This window comes from Peromyscus eremicus, chromosome 17 (assembly GCF_949786415.1).
Source record: "Peromyscus eremicus chromosome 17, PerEre_H2_v1, whole genome shotgun sequence".
NCBI classification, from domain to species: domain Eukaryota; kingdom Metazoa; phylum Chordata; class Mammalia; order Rodentia; family Cricetidae; genus Peromyscus; species Peromyscus eremicus.
This window is the reverse complement of record NC_081433.1, coordinates 55953624-55980184: the sequence shown is the minus strand read 5'-3', so window position 1 is coordinate 55980184 and position 26561 is coordinate 55953624. Positions and strand designations below refer to the sequence as shown.

The window sequence follows — 26561 nt, the reverse complement described above, 5'->3', positions numbered from 1 at the left end:
ATTATATGGTCAATAAAATGGTGAATTTTTAGATTTCCCTACTTTTTATTGAGAATTGGATGAGAATGTGGGAATTGTCAGATGTACAGCACACCTTAGGTTTATGACCATTTAGATCATGTGTCCCCATCTCTATCTAATAAAAATGTGCACTTCAATAGGATCCATGGAAACTTCTCTGATCTTTTAGTTCAACATGGTCCTTTTTACACAGTAAGCATTTCGTATGTATTTGGTAGTCAGTTGGATATGACTTGTGTCCTGTCACATGAGCTGGATTTGAGAATAGATACTTCATAGTGACACAGACATGCTATCTCACATATACTCTGTGGAAGAGTCCCACATGTGACACCTTGCACAGCCTTAGTGTAGGGGGGAGGGGATTGGACCTGCCTCAACTGAATATATTGCTGACTCCCCATGGGAGACCTTGCCTTGGAGGATATGGGAATGGGGGGTGGGTTGGGGGGGGGAGGCTGGAGGGGGCGGGAGGAGGGAGGAGACAGGGGTCTGTGGTTGGTATATAAAATGAATAGAAAATTTCTTAATAATAAAAATAAAAAAGAGTCCCACATGCTGGGCTGGGGGGGATAGCTCTCGCCTTGCAAGCATAAGGATCTAAGTTTGCTTCCCAGAACCTCCATTTTAAAAAGCCCTGTATAGTGGCATGCTCTTGTAGTCAAGGGTGGGTGGATCTCTTGGTCTCGCTGGACTATTTGGCAGATTCTAGGCCAATGAGAGACCCTGTCTCAAAAAAACCCAAGGAATGATGACCAAGATTGTCTCTACGTATGTACAACTGTATAAACACACACACACACACACACACACACACACACACACACACTCCCACATAGCATCTTTCAGTAAGTGTGGGTGGGGTGATGAGCATGCCGTGACTTCAGAGCCTGTCCCTTGCTTTCCTCAGTCGCCTGCTACAAGGTTAGTCACTCCAGCATGAGATAGAATGTTTCATTATTTTGTTCCTTGGAGATTATTCAAAAGCAGTTCTAATTTCAACAATCATTGCAGTTTCATGTATATAATCAAAGGACCATTTTCCAATTTTATTTTTCATGTGGAAGCATTTTATGTCCACCCTGAGAAGAAGCTTTTCAGTGAGACTCATAACTAGGGGAGTGACATGCTGTTGAAAGAAGGGATCAAAGAATCCTTTCTCTTCCTGCACACATCTGGATGCTTAGTTGGGAAAGCCTAAGGTCGTTCTGAACCCTGGGAATATGTGTAGTAGTAGCAGCTGAAGTAAGAACACTGGCCAATCAATCATGTCGTTTTGACCTGCTGACAAATTGCAATTCAGAAGTATGCTGGAGACTGAGATTCCACCCATGTTACTTGCTGTCTGCTGCTGCTGGGCAGTGAGCGTTCAGTGGAACCATGCCTAGGCGTCTAGTGAGTTCTCAGGTGCAGAAAAACTTGCTTGATGCTTACAGTCTCATGTCTACAGCCATAACATATACTGTTCTGAGGTCCACTGTGTCCACCTCCACGCCAGGCACCTTCACATCCATGGCCCTTTTCGTCTCCTGGGTACCATTCTGTTCAAATGGGAATGTGAGGGGAACTTTTCAGGTTAGCTGCTTATCTTCCCTCTGTCTTTCTCCCTGAAACCATAAGACTCCCTTTGGTCCTCTAACCAAAAGCCATATTCCCTTCCCTCTCCTTTCCTCTTCCCTGCCCGCTCCTTCCCCCCCCCCCCATTCATTCCCTTTCCCCTTTTAAAAATAAACTAGGATTGGGGGATTCTAAGGCTATGAGTTACTGATCTCTCTCAGAATCTGTAGACTGTTAGCTCTAGGGCTCTAATGATGCCAAAATTTGGAGATGCTTATGTCCCTTTTACAAAATGACATCATGTTTTGCATGTAATAAATACCTTCCCTTATATTTTAAATAATTTTAGATTATTCAGAATACCTAGTACAATGTATTATTTAAACACCTTTTCTGGATTAGGGAATAAGAATAAGTAAAAATAATCTGTGCCTGTTCAATATAAGCACAACTTTTAAAGAATATTTCAATCTATTGTTTGAATCCACAGACATGGAACCAGTGAATACAGAAGGTTGAATGTTTGATTTAAATTCTAAGGTGCAGTTTAGAGGTGAGGGACAGGGTCTTGAGTTTGGGGTCCTGGTGATCATCATGCTTTTACCCAGCTCTGTCGCTTTGTACAACCATCATTCCATTTCTTGTCCCTGACGACCCTGCCATTCCAACCCGTCTCCTATTGATTACGAGTTGAACTCCCAATGATGGAAAATTGACTTTGCTCTAAAAGCTATGACAAGTGCTTTGCATGCACTGTCTCAGTTTTCAACACAAAACCTCTTCAGGGAAGACCCTTTAGTGTTTGGGAGACAAAGGCAGAGAGAAACCAAGTAAGACAGGTCTCACATGACCGGATTCCTGGAACCCTGCTCTCAACTGCTAAACCGTATCCTGAGGAAAAAGAAAATAAAAGATATGTAAATGCTTAGCAAACTACAAATTGACACAGGAAGTTTTATTTAGTGTTGAGAATTGGGAGGTGCTTCCCTGGGCAGATAGTTTGAAGAGTATAGGCAGAACTCTCTTGACAAAGCTTCACCCCCTGTGTCGAGTTCAGAATCAGCACTTCCAAAACCACACTAGCCTTTCTTGTGAGTCTTCAGATGTGTGTGCTGTTGTTTAAAATGGGAGCTCCATCTCCTGAGTCACGCAAACCAGACCCCAGGCCCCATTTCTCGTGGATAGTCTGTCACCTCATGTAATGAGTCTCCTAGTCTTGTGGATAGTGTCTGTGGTGGCCTGGCGAGTATGTCCCCCATCAACTCACACATTTTTACACCTGGCCCCCAGTTGGGGGTGCTGTTTGGGGAGGCTTGGGAGGTAGAGCCTAGCTGAAGAAAGAGCCTTGTCACTGGGGCAGTCTTGCTGAGTTTAAGATCCTGCCCCACCCCCACTTAGTTCTCTCTGCTCCATGCTTATAGTGAAGGATGAGAGCCCTCAGCTCCTGGACCAGCCCACCATGTCTGCTGCCTGTTGCCTTGTCTTCTGGCCATGATTGACTCTTACCCCTCTGCAACCATAATCCAAAACAAATTCTTTCTTCTATTTATTTATTTATTTATTCATGACAGAAATAGAACAGTAACTAATACAGTATCCAAGAAATAACTCCTGGACCCCCGTCTCTCCTTTTCTTTGGTCCTATTGCCTTGATTCAAATCCTTCCTTATCTGTAATAGTGTAATGATTGCAGATCTGCTATTCGTAATGCCAGTCTCTGATTTATTCTCATACTGCCCATGTGCTAAACGTCAACTCTTATCATGTGGACTTTCAGTTTAAAAATCCCACCACGGTATAGGAGTCCTTTGCTGTAACCCTTTCCCACTACACTTCTGTTGCCCCTTACGCACTCCATCTCTTCTGTGGTTGGTCATTCTGACGTCCAGGTCATCCGGCATAGCCAGGAAGGTGAAGTTGGCAGGAAGCACATGCAGTGTCCCAAGGGTGATGCAGAGAGAACACATTTGGGAAACGTTAAATGGTATTGAATTGGAAAACAAGCAAGCATTAAATACATGCTGTATGCAATCTCTTCGGGTGTACAAACAATAACTTCTATTTCAGAAAACTCTGTTTGCAACCACAATATTATGAAATGTTTTCAGCTACTATCATAATCTTTGCTCTCTGAGCAGAGATAGTTGGCCTTGGGCTTTAATGGCAGGAGTCCGGTGTGAGACACTGAAGGAGTCATAGGCAATACCAGGAAAGAAAGACACTCAGGTTGGGTGGGCTGGAGCCATGACATTAGTAAATATTGTCTGCAATACTGAATTTTATTTTGTCAAAGAGGAATATAAATACATTTATTTGTTGTTGGGCTTCCTATTGTATTTTTCTACAATCTATCATCTATCTATCTATCTATCATCTATCTATCTATCAATCATCTATCTATCATCTATCTGTCTATCTATTTTGGTTTTTCAAAACAGGGTTTCTTTGTGTAGCACTGGCTCTCCTGGATCTCACTCTGAGGACAAGTCTGGCCTCAAACTCAGAGATCCGCCTGCCTGTGCCTCCCAAGTTCTGGGATTAAAGGCATGCACCACCACCGCCCAGCATTACTTTTCTACACATTTTGACTCTGTTTCCATTCTCAGAGATAAGCTACAAAGAGAGGTGGCTTTGTTAAACATCTTTTATGGAGTTTCTAAAATAATTCTTCACGATGTGTACTTTCTCTAGTCCTCTTAGGTAATTACAACCTTCCAAAAGAAAGCCCCTCCTTTGTGTGCTGATGGCTGCCTTGTAAATGGGGAAGCGGAGAAGAGAGAGATGTTAGGCTGTTAATTTTGTATCGACTAACAGCAACAGTTTCCTTCTTCACCCCTTTCGCGTCACTCAGCTAACAAAACTCTTCCAAAACCCATGAGGGCAGGTCTGATCTCCTTCCGTTTGGGATGTTCCCTGTTGGTTTGTTCTGGAGCATGGAACGAGGGGCCAATAAGCTGGTTGATGTCTGGGATGGAGAATGGGATGCCAGATGCTAAAGACAGAGAAGAAAAACACATGACCCTTATGTGGCCACAGGTATCTGAGATGGCCATACCTTCTCAGGTCGTCATTGCTTATACCAAGCAGAGTGTCCTACCTAGGGATCCCCAAGATGGAGGCGGAAAATGTTCCATGCTCACCTTTAAGTCAAAGTGTGAGCCCTATCCAGGTCTAATATTTGTAGGTTGTCTGTTCAGTTAGGACACTATGTCCCATCTCTAGATGTCCTGGCTTCTTTGCTCTTCCCTCTTGCCCTGCTTTGGAACGCTGCCATACATACATACATATATACATGCATACATACATACACACACACACACACACACACACACACACACACAATGTTCCCATATTATCATTTTGTTTTTTTAATTCTGTATACGCTGAGTTGTTCTCTATGCTCTCTAAAATGTAAAGCTGACTGCAGAAAGTCATTGTAATATTTTAGAATTCAAAAGCCTTCCATCCTTCTGGGGAATATGATAGCCAGCTTTATGTCCCTGTGATAGATGCCTGAGATCATCACCTCATTGAGTTGGTTGATTTTGGCCAATGGTTTTGCACACTCCAGTTTATGTGTGATTGTCCCTTTGCTTTGGGGCTGTGCTGAGACATGTCAAGACCACACAGTGGAATAAAACCACGAGTCTCATGGCTGAGATGCAGAAGAGAGAAGAAAGCATCAAGGTTCCATTATCTCCTTTCAGAATGTGACTCCCTCACCAACCTGAAGCCCTCCTACTAGGCTCTTTCTCTTAAAGGTTATAGTACCTCCTAATAGTGCCAAGCTGAGAACCAAGATATTAACACATGGGCTTTGGAAAGCATGCCAGACCCCCTAACCACCTGAACCTGTTTTCTGGCCTTGGAAAATGGAGATCAGTGGCTTGCTATTGAGAGTATCACAGGAGTGCAGTGAATCTCCATGATTCACTGAGAAATACAGGAGGCTCAGCTTTCACCTACTGCCCTGTGCAAAGCCTTTTCTGAGACTCCCAAAGAGACCATACTCCCGGGGTAGCTTTCTTTGTCTCTCAGCCGGCTTATTTCTTTACCTTTATTGTAGTGTTTTCTATAGTTTGCTTTGCTCTCGGAGATCTGAGGCCCTTGGTCAACAGTGTTTCCCACTCTGCGCTTTCCTTGTCTCTGCTGACAAGACCTGTAGCACATTTTATCTGAAAAGCAAGAGCTCCAGTTTGCTTCTTTCTGTGTTATTTTTCACTGAACGAAATTGAAAACATTTTGCCCAGAGCAACCAGACCCTATACAGCACAGCACAGCGTGATTCACACTCTGATCTCACCTTGCGGCTAATACTTAGCACTCAGCACTCAGCAGCTCCACCTGCAATTTGTGTATGACATTGTGCTTATTGAATAGCTTCGAGCATTGCCTAGATTCTAAGCATTGTTTACATTTAATTAGTCCCCTAATGTTAATCATGTTAATTAACCAACATGAATTTCTCTGGAAAGCCGTGCTGCATGATCTCAGGACTGGATCCCTCTAAGCATTGGCTTCTCTGTGTCTCCCCCAGCGCCAGGCTGGCTTTGGCTGCAGGAAGGATGCTAAAGCGACACCATGGTGGGTGACCATGGCCATGGCTTGATTCTCAAGAGGAAAGGAAAGAACACAGTGCTTGGCATCTGAGTGCTCCTGTTGCTGCCAGTCACCATGCTCACTGACCTAGAGCTGTTTTCTTTTACTTTTGAAGAGACGACTGTCTCTCAGTTAATTAAAAATTCCACTTGCCAGGGTGCCTTTTAATTAAGATGCCTTAAACTTGATATGCGTGTATAATCTTCTGGCCTCTGCTCAGAAACACTTGAACACTGCAGATGTCGTGTCCCGGGTCCAATTGTGGAGCAACAATAACCAAAAGGCTCACACCGTTATACTTGGATATACGATGTTTGATATTGGAGTGTGCGTTTGATAGCCAGTGACAAAAATGGAAATGTGAATCACAGCTGACTGGGAAGCAAACAGCTCGAACTAGAGAAACAACTCTCCTCTCATTGGGGATGCTGGGAGTTCTCGTAAATGGAAAGTGTCGCCCTAAGCTCAGAAACTGGAAAACTGAGGTGCATTGGGTCTGCAATGAGGAGCGTGTGCCGGCAAGCAGTTTGGATTATTGAGGACGCTGGGCAGTACGGTCTAGTGGGTACACACTGAGGCTGAGAGTCAGCTGGAGTGGTGCCGGGCTGTGCACCTTGGACAAGTCACTTCGCTGCTCTAAGCCTCAATTTTCTTATCTTTAATTGGCATAATAAGACTTACCTCATGGGATTAAATGAGATAATGTTTGTAAAGTGCTTAGTCTGGTGTCTGGCCCAAAGTAAGTGCTCACTAAGTGGCCGTAATTATGAGAAGTAGGAGGGTGTAGGAAGCCTTGCTGTAGGGGTTCTTGTTTCGCAGGGCCAGGGTGGCTCCCAACAGCACTGAGGAAAAAGCAAGCTAGGCAGATCCTTCTGCAAGGGTTCACAGCTGACTCAGCTTCCATCTCTGACTGAGACATCCTACTTCTGGAAAGAGGGTCTCCATTCTACCCAGGTCCCTTGAGTAGGGTTCTATTATTCTGTCTTTGCACCCTATTGACTCCACATCTGCTGCCTATGCCGATTGACTGCCTCAAAGCTCCCTGAAGCCTGAATGAAGATGGTAAGGGGTGGGAATGGAAGATACTTGCAACAGAGAGGACCCCTTCTAGAAAGTTTTCTCTACCAAGATCTACCAGCACATGGAAAGTTAAAAGCACAAAGGGAGAAGAGCTAAGGTGGCTGGGAGAATTTCATATCTTTGCAGTATGTGCCATTATCATGATTAATCTGTATACCTTCGTTTTCTGATGAGCCAACCTCAATTTATTTTCTACCTTTCTCTTGTTCTGTATCTACATATGAGAAAGTGGTAGAGGATGATTATTTAAGGAAATGGGCTTAGAGAGGAGGGGCTGGAGGGCGCCATCAAGCTTGGGAGTCCTTAACTGAGGAGTAAGCAGTAAGCCAGTCCCATTGGGCTATGTGTGTGCTGAGAACCAGCTCTCAGAGACCGGACACAGGGAAACCTCACAGGGCAGACCCCTGAGAACCATCTTAAAGCTGTGTCTGGGTCCTCTCAGTTAGGAGGGAAGAGAAGTGAGCTCCTGGTCTAAGTGTGTGGCTGAGCCGCAGGTGTTGGGACTCCTGGGAGGAGACAGCGGAGCCCAGAGCAGGAACATCCCCCTGAACCCAAGGTTCCCTGTAGAGGAAGGGAGCAAAGCAGAGCCTGCTGGGCCTCCAGACTCAGTCCTGGCAGGAACTCTGTTCTATGAGTGACTCAGAACCTCAAGCAGCACTCCTGGATTTAGTGGGTCCACCTGTGAGAAAATGTTTTAAAATATTTCATACATCATTATTTTAGACATGCTGCTTTGTAAACACACAAAACAACATTGTAAAACTTGATTGTAACTTACAAGTGAGTATATTTACATATACATTACTTATTCAAAAGCTACTTACTGAGCTAGGGGAATGGCTCTATTAGTAAAATGCCTACCATGCAAGCATGAGCCAGGCATGGGTCCACGTGTCTGTAACCCCAGGGTTGCAGGGGTGAGCATATGCAGGTCTTTGTGACTGGCTAGCCAGTCTAGCCAAATTGGTGAGTGCTGGGTTCAGGCAAAACCTATCTCAAAAACAAGGTATAAAGAAGTTGGGGAAGATGTCCTAAGTCAACCTCTGGTTCCCACACATGTGTATATGCATATACAGGCACCTATATGCACGTGTGTGTGTGTGTGTGTGTGTGTGTGTGTGTGTGTGTGTGTGTGTAAGTTTAGGGGTGTCTGTTCTCTACTGGTGCTAAGGGGGAGGTAACAGACTACATAGACCCTTCTCAATGTGAGGTCGGAGCCACTGCTCTGTGTTAAGTGGCCTGGTGTTGTCCCTAGAGAGAGTCAAAGAGTGTCTTAGACTCTGTCACAGCCAAGGTGCAATGCTTGGTGATTGATTGTTGATTTTTCTCTGAAAAGCTCATGTCTCGCTGAGATTTGGCTTAAGCATCTCTTAATTTACTCGGTGGTAGCTGATGTACATCCCTCCCGACAGCCACTTCTGCAGTCTCTTTCCGGGGCACACCTAAGGCTAAAGCACTTGGCACATATCTATACGCTGACCAATGACTCCATGGAGCATCAACACCTGTAATCCAGAAGGAGGTGTGGGGAACTGAGAAGGCCTTGATGAAGCTTTCAGTTGGACTGGGAAAATAATAAGGCATCTGTCTGTTTTCAGATTATTTTACCTACTGTGAAAGTACTCTTGGCCTTGAACTAATTAAGTATGCATACCATGCAGATTATTATAAATGCAATACAACAGTTGCTAGGGTGGTTGAGTACTCTTATTTCTTGAAAATGCAGATGCAAACATGCATTTTTATGTGCACACGTGCATGCACTGAGAGCAGCATCTGGAAACTTTAGGGTCTTTCAACCCTAATAAAGGTTTCTTTTTATCTGACTTCAGTTGACTCTCCCATTGCTTTCTTCTACAGAGACCTTTTCCATCCTTTACTGAGCCATACTGGCTTCTTCTGCTGTGTCTCAGGCTCTCCGTTCCTGCTGTTAGGCTGGGGGGGGGGGGTCAGTGCAGTGTCTAACAGGAGATGGTGGGAAGTGGAAGAGAAAACTCCGCTGTGGGAGCTGTTCTGTCCTACATGATAAAGAGGAACCACGTGTCCTCAGCGACAAGTCAAAAGCAAAAGATGATAGAACAGATTGGCCCAGGGATGGTTTCTGCATGTCTCTTCTGAGCACCACAGGGGAGTTTGGTGCCACTTTATACTAGGCACAGAGGCACTTTTGGCGTGCTCCAGCAGCCTTGAGTCATGTGACCTGCGGCTCATGATAGTCACCTACTTCTAAGCAATACTCCATTGTTGACTCCAGGGTTTTGGACAGGGTGCCCCTAGAACATTATTAAATTCAACTTTGAGTTTTCTACTTCCCCACATGTTCCCCTTGATGTCAAAAATAAAAGAGAGCTGGTTTGTCATAAACACAAATTGCTTGCCAGTGAAATCTTGGGCTTTGGAAACATGTGCTGTGGCAGAGAGGACATTGAGATTCACATCAGAGAAGGATTTGGGTGCCAGCCATTTGGCTTTGGGTTGTGAGGGCAGGCTAACAGCTTCTTTGAGTCTTCTGTTTCCAAATGGAGGTGTGATTACAGTAGCACCTTTCTGACCACATAAGATTACTATATCATAGGAAATAAGCATGCTAAAAACATATCACAAAGTAAAAAAACCAAAAAACATGCTGTTTGTGAGTTTCCATTTTGTGTGAGTTTTCAAGCCTGTAATTCTATGCATCAACTCTCTAGTTATACATAACAAATTATCCCCAGACCTGGAAGTTTAAAGCTTAGGGACTTATCACGTCTCACAAGAGCTTGGGAGTAGTTGCTTAACTCGGTGGTCTGGTTCCGTCTCTCGTGAGGTGGCCTTGAAGCTGTCATGCTCCTGTCGATTCAAGGTTTGTCTATGGCTGAGGAATCCGTATCTATCCCCACTGGCTGGCCCGTCTCAGTTCCCCACTGGATATTGCCTGGAGGTTTCAGTTTATCACCTCATGCTCTGTCCCAGTGGGCCTCCTGAAAAGAAGGAAGGAAGAATACATTGTGGAGGGGGGAGGTTGGGAGGGCAGGAGGGAGAGAGAGAGAGAACACAGGAGAGAGAACATGGGAGAGAGAATACCCAAAGTAGAAGCTGCTGTCTATTAAGACATAATGTGACAAATGCGACATCACCTTTTCTGCCCTGTTTGGCTGGTGACTCACTTCAAACAGCAAGTACGTGTGGGACAGATCAGATGATTGTGGGAGTACTAGGATATAGTAGTCTTGAAAGGTCATCTTGGAAGAGGGCACATACAGGACACACACCCCACATACAGGAATTCAAGCGAGGCTTTGAGGTGAAGAGGATTCTAAGTGTCTAAGCTCAACTGACATTAGATTATATCCATTTTGGAGAGCATTTGCAAACCCCGAATAAGAATGAGAATCCTTAGATACTCTCCTTTCCAAGCTTACCTGGGATGTTGTGTTTATCCCTGAGATGTGATTTGGTGTACGTTCTATTGGTACAGTTGGTCCTTTGCCTGGGGCCTCATTTGCTTCCTGGCGATCAAAGAGCTTGCTGTACACTCCGGAGTGGAGCTGACTGGCACGGTGGTGTTGGGCTTCGGCCTACCACTTCCTGACCCAGCAGACACTGCCTGTTTCTTTCCTCCATCTCCTGGCTTGCCTGCACATGGGGTGGAGAGGTCTTCTTGGATTTATTGCCTCTCCTTGAATGGTTCCCTTTATCACTCACAAGGCCTCTCATTATGCAGCACTCTGCTGCCTGACCTGGTCTCTTCACAAACCCACCATCTTTTCTGTGTGCTACAGAATCTGACAGCATTTTATCCACAGGACTTGTCCTGGAGTCCTTCATGATTTATGAGCTTCTTGTAGACACAAATAGACCTTTGCAGGTGTTCTGTCATGGTGCATAGCTCTCGTGACCAAAAAGTCTACTGAGAAGGAAATGTCAACACCTTTCCTAATAGCGATGCCCGGCCCGAGTACAGAAATTCTAATATCTATTGCATCTCTGGGGCAGCTTGTAGGCTCTGTTTGGTTTCATCACCTGGGAGCTGAATGGTAATGGTACTGGAATATCTTAACCGATATTAATCATTCCTATCACTGCCCCACCCCAGTTTTATTAATTTTTAGTTATTTTCTTAGGGCTCATTCTCACTCTGACATAATAATAATAGATGTGAATAGGCACGGATACTTTACATCTGTTTTAATAGCATTCGTCTGTTTGGGGTTCAAATTATAGTTCTTTGAAAAGATATCAGTTCCTGGATCTTGGGGGAGATGGATTCCCAATTTTCTAAGAAAGCGCCATATTGATTTCCAAAGTGGTTGTACAAGCTTGCATTCCCACCAGCAGTGGAGGAGAGTTCCCCTAGCTCCACATCCTCTCCAGCATAAGGTGTCTTCAGTGTTTTTGATCTTAGCCATTCTGACAGGCGTAAGGTGGTATCTCAGAGTTGTTTTGATTTGCATTTCCCTGATGATTAGGGATGTTGAGCAATTCCTTAAATGTCTTTCAGTCATTTGAGTTTCCTCTGTTGAGAATTCTCTGTTTAGTTCTATAGCCCATTTCTTAATTGGACTGTTGGGCATTTTGATGTCTAATTTCTTGAGTTCCTTATATATTCTGGATATCAGTCCTCTGTCAGATGTGGGGTTGGTGAAGATCTTTTCCCATTCTGTAGGCTGTCGCTTTGCTTTGTTGACCGTATCCTTTGCTCTACAAAAGCTTCTCAGTTTCAAGAGGTCCCATTGATTGATTGTTTCTCTCAGTGTCTGTGCTACTGGTGTTCTATTTAGGCATATATCCAAGGAATGCTCAACCACACCACAAGAGCACTTGTTCAGCTATGTTCATATCAGCATTGTTTGTAATAGCCAGAACATGGAAACAACCTAGATGCCCTTCAACTGAAGAATGGATAAACAAAATGTGGTACATATACACAATGGAATACTACTCAGCAGAGAAAAACAATGACATCATGAGGTTTGCAGACAAATGGATGGATCTAGAAAAAATCATCCTGGGTGAGGTATCCCAGACTCAGAAAGACAAACATGGTATGTACTCACTCATAGCAGGATACTAGATGTGGAACAAGGATGACTGGACTGCTACTCACATCACCAGGGAGGTTACCTGGAAAACAGGACCCCAAGAAAGACACAGGGATCGCCCAATGACAGAGAAATGGAATGAGATCTACATGAACAGCCTGGACATGAGTGGGGGTAGTGAAGAGCGAGGGTCGAGGGAAAGAGAGCTTGGGTGAGTGGGAGATCCCAGCTGGATCAACAACAGAGAGGGAAAACAAAGAATAGGAGACCATGGTAAATGAAGACCACATGAGAATAGGAAGAAACAAAGTGCTAGAGAGGCCCACAGAAATCCACAAAGATACCCCCACAACAGACTGCTGGCAATGGTCGAGAGACAGTCCGAACTGACCTACTCTGGTGATGGGATGGCCAAACACCCTAATTGTCGTGCTAGAAACCTCATCCAACTACTGAGGGATCTGGATGCAGAGATCCATGACTAGGCCCCGGGTGGATCTCTGGGAGTCCAATTAGCGAGAATGAGGAGGGTTTATATGAGCGAGAATTGGTGAGACCAAGGTTGGATAAAGCACAGAGACAAATAGCCAAAGAACCGAAACACATGAAATATGAACCAATGGCTGAGGGGTCACCAACTGGATCAGGCCCTCTGAGTGGGTGAGACAGTTGATTGGCCTGATCTGTTTGGGAGGCATCCAGGCAGTGGCACCGGGTCCTGTGCTCATTGCATGAGGCGGCTGTTTGAAACCTGGGGCCTATGCAGGGTCCCTTGGCTCGGCCTGGGAGGAGGGGACTGGACCTACCTGGACTGAGTCCACCAGGTTGATCTCAGTCTGTGGGGAAGGCTTTGCCCTGGAGGAGATTGGAATGGGGGGGGCGGCCTGGGGGGAAGGTGAGGGGGGCGGGAGGGGGAAGAAAAAAAAAGAAAAAAAAAAAGAAAAGATATCAGTTCCTACAAACTGACTAAAGATGGAATTTGTACTTAACTCATTTGTTCTCTCTTCCTCCCTCTCCACCCACCCCGTGTGTGGGGTGGGTGTGGGTGGGTGTGTATGTGTGTGTGCATCTGCGTGTGCATCAGCATCTGTGTCTGTGTCTGTTTAGAAGTCAGAGAGCCAGCAACCTTGAATGTCAGGAGTCATGCATCCACCTTTATAATACAAGGTCCCTCACTGGGGCCTGAGACTCACAAATTAGGCTAGACTGGCTGGCCAGCAAGCCCCAGAGATCTTCCTGTTTATGCCTTCCCAGGGCTACACCAAGCTTTTCACTTGAGGGCTGGGAGTCCGACTCAGGTCCTCATGCCTGTACAGCAGACACTTTCCCAACAGAGTCGTCTGCCAGCCTCTCACCTGCTATTTCTGGGAGGATGGGTTGTCTGTTTGTTTATATATAAAGACAATCCTAGAAAGAACGAACCGAAACTAATGTTGTTGGGTCACTGCTGTGTTCACCTGGGGAAGTCCCCAGATGTTCCTTAGTCTGGGTGGGTTGTCAGAGCTGTTGTCCACCTCCTACTGGGAGTCTGGAGAAACTCATTCCGTTGCTAGATTCCTTGGCATGGGCCCACATGTCCTCCAGAATGCCTGTCTTCAAAACTCAGGAAGAGCTGCCAATTCCTTAAGCACCCCCTAGCTGTGTCTTGCAGTTATAAAGCTCTTAGGGTTATTCTAATGTGGAGGGATAGAGCCTCACCCTCAATGAGAACACTCTGAGTGTGAGAGCCTGGTCCTAGTCAACAGGCTCGCACACTTCACAGGAGACTATGGAGAAGCCTCTCCCCCAAATGATGCCATGCTCAGAGCTCTTAAGAATGACAGCAAAGCTCATAAGAATGGTATTGTGTTTCGTGTTTCTGTCAGTCCAATTGGTAAGTACAGTGGCAAGATGTGGCTTTTGGTAAATACAGTGGCAATATTTGGCACATCTCAGACTCATCCTTGGGGGCTAGCCAGGAGGGAGAAAGTGTTGGGTAAAAGCCATCAATGAGGCTGAGTGAATAAACATGTAAGTGTCAGCAAGCTTGACAAACTTGAGGATTTCTGACAATAATAAACCCCAAGTACCCACTTCTTTTCACCCAAGCATCCCAAATCAGTTAATGACAGGGATGTCTTCTTCCTCCACGTTCCCTCCCTGTCCCAGAGATTTCACGAGAGAATTCGCTAGGCTGGAAAGCTGAGTTCCCTGTGTTTTTCAAACAATAGCACAGTGTGACTGTGATCTCATAAAGCTATATTTTTACTGTCATCTGGAAAGTGTAGTAGTTCTTGGTAATTACATGGTACTTTCCATCTGCGAGAGAGTAAACACTTTATATACGTTAAATCTAATGCTCCAACTCCTCTGCCAAGACCAGAGAGGGTGCTGTGCCTTCATAGACCCACTAGTCCACCTGTGTCTTGCTGGATTGTCTTTTCTGAAGCGGGCAGAGGTGGTAAAGTGACCCCCCTGTCACTTACTGTGGGGCTAAGTAAACTGTCTGGGTTTTCCACAGAAGCAAGAGCGGGGAGGACCAGTGTTTCCTAACTGTAGCAAGCAAATACTCATCTACAGAGTATCAGCCTCGGCACCATCACCAGTTACTATGTTTGATTGCAGATTCGATTCCTAGAAACATTAGGAAATATTTTGTCTGCTCAAGGGTGCAGAATGTTGTTTCTGATGCATTGTCTGCTCCCAACATTTTACAAAGAAAAAAGAATTGCCGACTCTTTGGCAGCAGGCTTTGGTATCCTGTTTTGTTCTCTCTAAATGTCTGTGCTTCCATTCTGTAGTCTGTTCACTCTGCTGAGAATTTCCTTTGCAGTGAAGAAGTTTCTAATTCCACATAATAATAGCTGTCAATTCTTAAGGCTATTTTCGTGCTTTCAGGATCCTATCCAGATTTTTTTCTTCCCTATACCTGTGTCTTGTTTTCTATGTTTATTTCTAGTGATTTCATCATTTCAGGTTTTAATTTGATGTCTGTTCACTTTAACTTAATGTCCACTTTGAACCGATTTTTGTACAGGCTGAGAGACACCCATACAATTTCTTTCTTCTTCATGTCAATGTCTGGTTTTGCCTGCATCGTTTAATTAAATAAGATAGGTGTTTCCAGGGGATGTTCGTGACAATTTTGTCAAAAATTTGGTGTCCGTAGCTGTGAGGGTTTATTTCCGGGTCGTTTGTGTTCCGTGGCTTGCACGTCTGTGCTTGTGTGAGCCTCATGTGGTCTTTGTCACTGTGGCTCTGGACAACAGTTTGAAGTCGCGTGTTGCGGTAATTACGGCACCATTCTTCTGGCACAGGATTGCTTGGCCATCCGTGATCTCTGTGTTCGCGTACGAAGTTTAGGATTTCCACCCCCCCCACACACACACACTAATTCTACGAGGAATGTCATTTGAGTTTTGATAGAACTTGATTCTGCACATTAATTTTGGTAGTGTAGCCATTTAAACACATTTTAATGAAGGGCGGGCAGGGTGCTAGAGCGCATGCGGTGTGTGACCGGAAAGGGGAAGACTGGGGGCCACAGTGGGGAGAGGAGCAGCAAGCTGGGGTCGTGAGTGATTGGGGGAAATCAAGCAAAACCAGGTATGCGTGAAAATGTGGCAACGAAACCTGTTACTTGGTTTGCTGACTTAAATTGAAAAAGTCTGTTGTTTCACAAGATAATCTTGGTTCCCTTGGCTCCTTTTCCTCTTTTTCTCTCATGAGTGGAGTCCAGATAACCTAATGAATTTCCAAAGTTAAACTGACTAGACTTTAGAACATATTTTATATGTGTGTGTATTGGTGAAATTATTAAGGCCACTCCACGTAGTTAAAAGGGAGGTTTATTTTGTGGGATAACTCACAAGTGAAGGGATAGGTAACAGGGTCTGGGAAAGGTGTGGCACAGTCCAGTGGTGCTCTCTGGAGAACTCTGCTCGGTTCCTGTGTCCAGGGTCCAGGAACCAAGAGAGCTGGCGCATCTGGATCTTGGGTCTCCAGCATCCTCTCTCAGGCCCGCCTTGTAGGCTTGACTGTTACTGAAGCCTCAGTGGGGATTGGAACTTCCAGGTCAAAGCTGGAATGGCTACCCACTACATGTGTGCGTGTGTGCATGCGTGCCTGCGTGCCTGCGTGCGTGTGCATGTGTGTGTGCGTGTGCGTGTGCGTGCGTGCGTGCGTGCGTGTGTGTGTGTGTGTGTGTGTATACACATACAAGAAAGTTGGTTTCCTCATTCTACAACATGGGTCCACGGCATCAAACTAATCAGGTCCAGGCTTGGCGGAAGGTGCCTTTACCCACTGACTCATCTCACTGCAAACCCCAATACTTGTAAGCAAAGGACTTATGGGTACAACAGATAGCCTATGGTTTTAATTTTCTGCTAGTCTTCGTTGTTTGAGACAGGGTCTATCTACATAGCCCTGGCTGGCCTCGAATGCACTGTAGACTAGGCTGGACTCAAATTCAGAGATCTGCCTGTCTCTGCCTTTGGAGCACAAGGATTAAAGGCATGTACTATCACTGCCCTAGTTTTAATTTTCTTAACCATAGTCTTAATGCATTGCTTCAGTTAAACCAACATGACTTCAATCCATTATGCAAATGAAACATTTATTCCATTAAAATTTGTTAGCATGATTGCATCTCTTAAGTTTTCACAGCACAATAAATTGTGTTGAATGTTCCTTTCTTTATTTTTTGATTTTTTATTTTGTCTGTAATGACAACGTATTTAAAATAAAAGTCTTTAAAATGGCAGAATAATGTGATAACATGTCCTCACTGATAATTTAATACTTGGCTATAATGAACTCGTCTGAGAGATTTCATTAAAAACAGCAAGGTGCCTGAAAATCAAAACCAAGATGGTTTTAATCACAGAATTATAGTAATTATACAAATCCCGAGATTTTCATCAGACATAAAAGGCTTCCAAGGGCAATCATGCACTTTAAACCTTATACTAATAACCATGTATTGTTCTAAATTATAGTTGAGAGACTCCTTGGGGCTATCGAAATACTAGAGAATATATCAGAGAGAAAACGTTACATATTAAACTTTTACACTTCTGGTGGTGTGGGGACATTGATAAGAGGCTTGTCTCCTGGGCAGTGCTAGAGGACCTCCCCTGTGTGAACACTGAATATAGCAGGTGCACAATACCTTCAGGACAGGACAGTGAGCCTGGATCACCTTCATGCTTGAGTGCAGAGAATGTCAGTGGAACCTCTTTCCACCACGGGAGCTGGAGGTGCAATTTGCCTGGACTCTTTCTTCCCATCAAGACTGGGACACAGCACTAGGAAAAGAAGTCATTACTGGCCCAGAACCGAGACTGCTGAGGTTGAGAAAGGATACTGTAAAAATTATTTCATCATTATAGGGATTATTGAAAATGCCATTTTCATAAAGCAGCAAAGTGCAGGTCCTCCTTGATTTTAAGAGACCTGGTATGTAAAGATACACAAGTAAGGTTTTGTAAAGATATCCCTAAACAAAAATATTTATTTCATCTAATTTTATTGGTTCATTGATTAATTTATGGCTATGAATACAAGGATGATTTAAAAAAGGGGGGAACACTTCAAAATTAATGTGTCAAGAGATGTTGTCTGTGGCAGAGGAGGGAGAAAGAGTGGCCTTGGGGACATGGAGACGGTGAGTGTGGCTTGCTCCCCTTTATTACAAGGATTAGGTGTTAGGGGGAGACACAGAAGTCCTCATGTAGGCTGGAAGAGGTATGCCTAGAACTTGAGTCCTGACAAGATAGCATCTCATCCCTGCTCTCCTCACCCATGCCTGGCTGTGGTAAACTCCTCGTTGCCACTTGCAGGAATGACTGGAGATTTGGTGGGACAGCTGTCGTAGAATCCCTCTTTGTATTTGTGTTTGAACTTCTGGATACTTCCCTACTTGTTCAGAAAGCTCAACGTCTATTCTGATGGCCACTGGGCCTGCCTCAGAGGTATACACACGTGACTGCAGTCCTCTTCCTGCTGGACAGCACTGATGGAGAAGTCTGCCACCAGTACTTTCAGTGTCATTGAAGTTTTGCTTTTGTTCATTAAAATAACAATAAAATAAAATAAAGTTCCTCATTGTCATCGTGAGGAACTCCAACATACAGAGAAATAGAGATGAGTCAAAAAATTAGTCTCAGTTCTCAGCAGAAGTACTGTCTGCATTTAGCAGTGGTTCCCACCCATCTTTTCATGTTTCCTTTGATGCGCATTGTGTTCTGATATACAAACACACTTATACTTAATTATCTGCCATAAAAATTCCAATAAATCTTGGGAGGGCAGTCAATTGACTATTGATTGCCATAGTGAATGAGCCCTTGGTGTCTTAAGCAGTGGACTGCAACTTCATGTAACTGAATGTGGGGTTCATGAGAAATTCAGCAACTGTAAGGTTTCTGAATATACAGTGACCAGAACTGCTTTAAAATCAAATGCCTGATGAATCCATGTGTTTCTAGCAGTACTCACCCAAGCTGCACTGGGAGACTTCATGGAAGCCTTGATTCTCAAGACAAAACATGTGCACTTTGCACTGCACATACTATTATACCATACAACAACAGTGAATGCCCAAAACACCTCAGTCCGGAATTATGAACTGCAGTGTATTTATTGCCCATGCAAATTTTTCTACTCTGGTAGATACATGATGGCTTGATTGTAGTAAACAAAGACTTTTAGTGTTTTCCTTCTGCTGTTCCTCAGAATGTAAGTATCAAATTAGTGTATCTTGGATTTGATTGGGTTGAAATATTTGGTTTAAATAATTTCTGTATGAGTTTTCTGCTAGGGTTTCATAAATAATGGCTAAACAAATGTTGACTTGGGATCAGGGCAGCATTTTCAACAATTTCTGAAAATGCTTTAAATAGACTTGTACTGTTTTTCATTACATATTTATGCAAAGTGCTTTTCTTAGCATTGGTGATTATAGAATAAAAATATTGATCAGTTCTGCAAAATGAGGAAGATGAGTTTTCCATCCTGCAGTATCAAATATTCAGCCAAGATTGAATTATATCAGGTAATCACATACACCTCATTGATATGCACATTTGCTTAATCTTCAATAAATGTTGAAATTGTATGTATATAAAAGAATTGCTTTAAAATAAATGTATGATTTGTGGTGACTAAATACTTGACTTGTGTGCTTATTTTATATACCTATATACTTTGGATCAAGTGAAAATTTCTCAGGTGAAAAGAGATCCTGAGTGGGAAAAGTTCAAGTCTGAGTGGAAACACTAAGGGTCCCTGTCCTTTGTGTCTTCTCAGGTTTCCCCTCGTCTTCGGTGCATCAGGAAGGCTATGATGGGAACAAATGAAAGAACTTGGAGGTCCCATTTAACTGGTTGTTTCTGCCTAGAAGATCTTCCCTTTGAAGCAGGACAGCGGTCCTGTGTAATGGTTGACTTCCAAAGTCAGGCCGCGTTCTAGAAGGAAATGGATAAAATTGGTCCAGGGGACTTCAGAGGCACTGTGGTCTAATCAGGAAAGCCCTTGTGCGGGGGCCTTTCCGGCGCCCTGGGATGCTGCACACGCTGGACGCATGGCCTGCACCTGAGTGAGGATGGTCCGTCGTGGGCTGCTGGGGTGGATTTCTCGGGTAGTGATTCTGCTGGTGCTGCTCTGCTGTGCCATCTCTGTCCTCTACATGTTAGCCTGCACCCCAAAAGGCGACCAGGAGCAGCTGGGACTGCCACGGGCCAATGGTCCCACAGGCAAAGATGGCTACCAAGCGGTGCTGCAAGAACGTGAGGAACAGCATCGCAACTATGTGAATAGCCTTAAGCGACAGATCGCACAGCTCAAGGATGAACTGCAGGCACGCAGTGAGCAGCTCCGCAAAGGGCAGGACCAGGCCAGTGATGCCACGGGCCTGCGCTCAGGCTGGGACCCTGCACCCAAAACCCAAGCCGATCTGCTGGCCTTCCTGCGCGGCCAGGTGGACAAGGCCGAGGTCCATGCAGGTGTCAAGCTGGCCACCGAGTATGCTGCTGTGCCTTTCGATAGCTTCACCCTGCAGAAAGTGTACCAGCTGGAAACTGGCCTGACCCGCCACCCTGAGGAGAAGCCGGTGAGGAAGGACAAGCGCGATGAGCTGGTGGAAGCTGTCGAATCAGCCCTAGAGAGTCTGAACAGCCCTGTGGACAGCAGCCCACACCAGCGTCCTTACACGGCTGCGGACTTCATAGAAGGTTGGCATGCTTGGAGATTTGGGGGTGCGGGGAGGGGGACTGAGAAAACACTTCTGAAGTACCTCAGAGCCTAGGTAGATCTCTGGGGTGACTGGTGGCGAGTTTCGTGAGGGAGACACCAAAGGTGTATTGGAGAGTTTGTTTCTTTTTCCGGGAAACTCTTGCTTCTCCTCACTTTCTGTTGGAAACTGCACTAAACACAGTTTAGTTGTTCTGTGTTAGAAGAAGGTAACACTTCATGCTTTGGAGGGCAAAGTACTTGCCTGGAAGGCACGAAGACTTGGGGTTCAGGTTCTCTGCATCCAGATAGGCAGCTCAGTTTTAATCAAAGACCTTGTGTGGAAGGATCAGGTGGAGAACAGCTGAGGAAGACACCCATTGTCATCCTCCGGTTTCCGCAGGCAAACTCACGTGTGCACATTATCAGACACACCCACCCTCTCCCACAAAAGAAAAGAGATAAAACAGAAGATAGATATAAAACTCTGAAACCCAGATAGAATGTACGAGTACCTCCGTTGTGTCCTTTACCCTAGACACTTGTAGGAATGGGGTTGGGCTATGAGACCCAGAAGAAAACACAGAGCAAAGCATTTACATGAGCCAGAGCCTGTGGGAAGACTGCTGCATGGACTCTTTGTGTTCAGCAGGACCCTGTTAGGAAGTACTTATTAATTAAGGGAAATGCTGGTGCTACAGATGACAAATTGACAGAGCCAGGATTTGAACCCAAGAAGCCTGAGCTTTGAGTGTCACGTGCCGAAGGTTATGGCTGATGGAGAGGAGAAGGGAGGCTCACTGTTTGCATCGGCACAAGTCAGTCTGGGACTGACAGTGTTTGTGTTTGATTCTTTAGGAGACACTCTCCTTATCTACTGTCTTGGAAGACTTGTTGGTATCTTATTAATGGGCGCATTATTACTGGTTCAGAAACATCTGCTCATTTGGGATAAGCCATTGAGGGCATCTAGTTCCATTACTCGACTTCTGGATAGAATCTTCTTCAACATGGCCCACAATACAGCTGTGTCTTTTTAATTGTTACCTTTTCTGTCGGGAAACCATACCATTGCCCCCAGGAAAGACAGTTTCTCTTCAGTCAAAAATCCTCACAGGCAAGGGTGACAGCTAAAATGATCAAATGTTTGCATTGGAAGTGTAAGGACCTGAGTTCGATCCCCCGAGACCACACTACCATCACCACCGAACACAAAGCCAGGTGTGGTGGTGCATACTTGTAACCCCCGTTCTAGGGAGGTGGAGACAGGCCCATCACTGATGCTCACTAGCAAGCTAGCTTAGACTACTTGGTAAGTTCCAGGCCTCTACATGCATGCAGACATGCACCTACACATATGAGAGCACCCAGGCATGTGTGCCCATGCACATATGCATGTGTGTGCATGCATACACAATCCTCTGCTATTTCCTGTTCCCTGTATGCACTTGACTATCTTGTGGTTTTTTTTTTAACTTTATATTTGAGCTGTAAATTCATGAACTTTTAATATATAATCATTTTTCACATACTTAGAGCCTGGTAAAGAAATCATTTACAAGATCAATCTTTTGGAGACAGGATTTTTGTAATTCATGCATTCAAGATACAAAAAAAAAAAAAAAACAATGTATCTCTAGCCACTAACTAGAGTAATAATAAGCATATGATGAGCATTCAGTAAGAGTTCAGGTTAGGATGAGGCAGCATCACATTTGATGGTGCTTTATAGTTTATGAGGTGCTCCTACATTTATTATTTTACTAGCTGACCCTTGGGGGATATCATTAAACATCATTTTAAAGAAACCACTGCTCTGCCACGCTCCCTTGAGTGTGCTATAGATTGCTGCCCACATACAAAGCAATTTGAAAAGAACTTGATTACAAATCAATGCCTGCAGCTTGGAAAGTTTGCCCTTTTGATTTCCAATCTGCCTTCATTTCTGAAATCTCCATCTGCTTTTCTTTATCTGGTCTTGATATGTAAGGCCAGCCTTTCTCAGTCAGCGAGGACAACAACCCGGGGTTTGTTTGCTCTGAGATCTGGCTGACTGTCAGTGAGAGACATTCTCACCCAAGCTGCCCGGTGTTGGTTCGATGTATAAAACACAGCTGATATTCCTAGGGAGACCAACTCACACGTAGCTTCTGAATTCTAGATAATTATTCTCATGTGCTGTATAAATGCAGATAAGACACTTTAAATGTATTTGTGTGTAACTGATAGTTACAAACAGCTCAGGTTATTTAATTTTTAAAAAATTGTTATCCATACCAAAGCAATCTGGGGGCCATCTTTTATGGTCATAGGAAGTGAGGCCTTTGGGAAGAGTCTCCAAGTTAGAAGAAGATGCAGGAAGTAGAATTTAAGTTCAGCATAAGGAAGAAGTTGAAAACGGTGTTGCCTCCGAACTGAGTGAAATTCCTGTCAGTACAGGAATCAGCTGGAAGACCATAGAGCTGGAGTTGTAAATTGTGATTCTTGTTGCAGAGAGCTGTTTGGATGGAATTACATTGGTCTTCTCAGTCTTGGCTCACTTTTCTTTCATCTGCACCTATTCAAAGTGGGAGAAGCAAATGGAAAAAGTCCGTGTGAGATCTGTTTTCTGGAAGGAGTTTGAGCCGTAATAAGGACTTTGTTAAAATATATTTTAAACAACTTCTTTGCATTTCTAAACATAACTGGAGAGAAAATGACTTTGTCTGATGTATGAGACTTTGGTGGTCCAAAGTTGGAGTCATTTAGCAAAAATCCATGGGAAATTAAGTTAAACAGGAATGTTCTGTGTGCTCAGGAGATTCTAAATGCAATCAGCAAATTGCCTGCTACTGGACTAGCAAGGCAAAGATGGGGTTGCTTGTGGGTGTACTAGTGTCTGGTCCTGTTGCTATGACCAGATACTTCACAAGAAGCAACTTAAAGGTTTATTTGGACTTACAAGGTTTAGGGAATATAGTCCACCACGGAGGAAGAAGCATGGTGAGAGGCAGATCCACAGCTCAGGTGGGAACTCCTCACCTCACATTTTAGTGCAACAAGAAGCAGAGAGTATACAGGAAGTATGCTGGGGCCATAATGCCTCAAGGCACCCCCCTCCCGAGTTACCCACTTCTTCCAGCTAGACTCTACCTCCTAAAGGTTTCACAACATTCCAAAGACAGTACCTTTTACTGGGGACTAAGTGTTCTGACACACAAGGCTATGGGGACATTTCACATTCAAACCACAACAGTGTTTAAAGAAATAATAAAACACTACAGCATGGAATGCTCTCAGGTAACAGTGGTATAAAACTGAAGGTGAGGCAGGCGATATGAGCGTGGGGTTCTGTATGATTTACAACGAGACCCTTAGGCTCCTTGAGAAATGGCTTGCTCCTCTGTCAGTAAGAAACTCAGTGTGCGTGTCTGCCCAGGCCCTTCACAGACCTGGATGGAAGAATGCTCCACCATCCACTCGCTAGGTGACCCAAGGCAAGTCACCTACCCTACAAAAGGAGAAACTGAGAATGAACACAGTGACTTCTCCTGTGCAGTGACAGCTCTGTACTTCTACAGAGCTTGCAGAAGGAGAATAGCACACTTCTGCCTATATAATTTATATCTATAGGATTTATTGTTTGTCTCTAAAATCTAAGGGGAGCAATAGTTATCTCTGGGTTCAGGGTTTCTCAGAGGCATTGAGTTTTTTGTTGGATTCTCATTTAATAGCGTTAATTTTTTGCAGCTATTTGGAAAGAGAAGCAAACATCAAGCTGTAATCAAGCCCCTGCCTCAGAATGTCTAATTGCTCATCTCCTCGTTTCTTTATATTTTATTACTTATTCCTTCAGAGGAAGATACCCACACTGGCACGCCACTGGCATTTGTCTTTGATTTTATGCTTCTTTAAGAGGGTAGTGAATATGATTGGCGTCGTTCCACGAAGCCATTTACCTTTCTAAATCTTCTGCAATCCAAATATGTGTCAGTGGGACCCCTAGGTGAACTTGTAATGTCTGCTGTCACAGTAGGGTTTCTCTGTCACTAACCAGTGATGCTCTCCTTCCTGCAGCTACTGCAGGGTAAATGACTTGGCAAGAGAGTTCAAACCCAAATGACTCAAATTGGGGGTGTGACAGAGTCAAACTCTGATCTGTCAGAAAGTTGGAGAGTGTTGTGGTTTGAATGTATCTCTTCAAAAATTCAGATGTTGATAATATGCCAGTCTTGAGGGCTTGGGCACTGAGGGAGTAGAGCTTCATGAAGGTGATTGAGGCCTTTACAAGAGTCTTCTTGCAGCATCCTGTAGCTGCCCTTCCGCCTCCTTCACCATATGGGACACAGCATACCTTCCTGAGAGGATGCAGGACTCCATAGACAATGAACCTGTAGCAGGGTCATCTTGAGCTTACAGGAGCCCAACGCTGTGAAGAAGTACATTTCTATCCTTTACAAATTAGCCTGCTTCAGGAATTTTCTTATAGTAACAAAATTGACTATGAGAGGGGTACCTGGAGATGTATTTTAAAACCAGGCAATTTGGAAGTTACTATATGACTTTGTAGGTTGTTGTTCAGTCAGTCCTGACCTCCTGTCCATTACAATCAGGACTTCGGGGAGCTTTTGAGGTTTGGAGATCCACTGGTTATTTGTCACCATGCGACTTCTAGTGACTTCTGTGGTCACTTCGTTCAAGCTTGCCTGGTCAAGTCAAATGTAACTCTACGTCTGGATTTTAGCAGCCTACTGGTAAACAATATATCAGGGATGAAACTGGGCAGGAAAGAGATTCCTCCCGCAGCACTCCTGCCAGGGACATGCCTCTTGTTAGCCACTTGGTGATGGGGTAGAAATGATAAGATACATTCTAATGAATTGCCGCACATCTAGGGATCCAGCTGCAGAAATAGGGAAGAGTGGAGATTCTGCACCCTGGGTGACCCTTGACTTGTTTTTAGGGTGGTACATGGTGGGGGGCTGTGGTAGATATGGAAGCAAAGTATATAAGGTCTTGAGTTATACCTCCAAGTCCTAAGCCAGTGTCTATGGGAAATTGGAGGCATAGAACTCTTGATATCAGTTCTGCTGGAAGAAGAGCAGCATTGGTTTCTGCTTAAGTTATGAGCAGGTCTGTGAGGTATCAGGCTCCCCTCTCACTCACTTATCTACCCTCTACTGCTCTCAAATCTCATTTGTTTGCTGATGCTTTAATTTCCTACACTAAGGGATAAATGATATAAATTCTGGAATTAGAGATAAGAGGCTTAAATGTAGGTAAACGGCTCAGAGCTACACATGGTGGGGTAAATTCTCCTGTGATGGTGTCAAAAAGGAAAGCAAGCAGCTTTGATTTCTTTCCAGTGGGCAGGAATCCAACTTCTGGGCATTCCATCCAGACTCTCAATCCAGGAGGGCTCATGCTGGAAGAATACACTGCTGTTGCCCAATTATTTGCTATCCGGCACTTTTATTTTGTTCTGGGCTTTGCAACTATGTGGCTGACCCTACCTCTCACATTGAGAGGGTAGGAAAGGACAGTTAAGAAGGAAGGAGATTCGTACCAGACAATCAACTCTACAGTTTCTAACACTTTTGCAGAGGGCCAACTCCATTGACTTCCAAGGGACCGGGAAGCAGGGAACCTGTGCAAGATGTGTATTTTGTTATAAGGCTAAGGGACAGGTAAAAATGGCTTTCCATTGTGATTTTGTGATTGACAATTTGATTATCCTTATTGGAGGTAAGTTAGTTCCCACTGAGCTTTTAAAAGTGAGCTTGCACTGTTCCTGACTTACCTTCTACCTTCAGAATATGTCATGAGAGACTCTAGGGTGCAGCTCAGTGGAGGAGCACTTTCTTAATATTTGTGAGCTCTAAGGTTCTAGCCCCATAAAAAAAGGAAAAAAGAAAAGAGGAAGAGAAGGGAGGGAGGGATGGAGGGACGAAGGGATGGAGGGATGGAGGGACGGAGGAACGGAGGGATGGAGGGACAGAGGGAGAGAATGAATAGTCTAAAGGGGGAATTTGTAATATTGTGGGAGAACCAGGATGGAGGATGAGGGAACTGGGTCATGGCACAGGTTGGAAG

At 44.5% G+C, this 26561-nt stretch overlaps 1 protein-coding gene across 1 annotated transcript in view; it reads left to right on the top strand.

Moving 5' to 3' along the window:
• Csgalnact1 (chondroitin sulfate N-acetylgalactosaminyltransferase 1) overlaps positions 1 to 26561 on the top strand; it is a 332858-nt gene that overhangs the window by 228153 nt on the left and 78144 nt on the right. Inside the window, exon 6 of the mRNA XM_059244472.1 lies at positions 19569 to 20491. Within this exon, the coding sequence (XP_059100455.1) occupies positions 19864 to 20491 (628 nt within the window). The 5' untranslated portion in view covers positions 19569 to 19863. The remainder of the gene's footprint in view (positions 1 to 19568; positions 20492 to 26561) is intronic.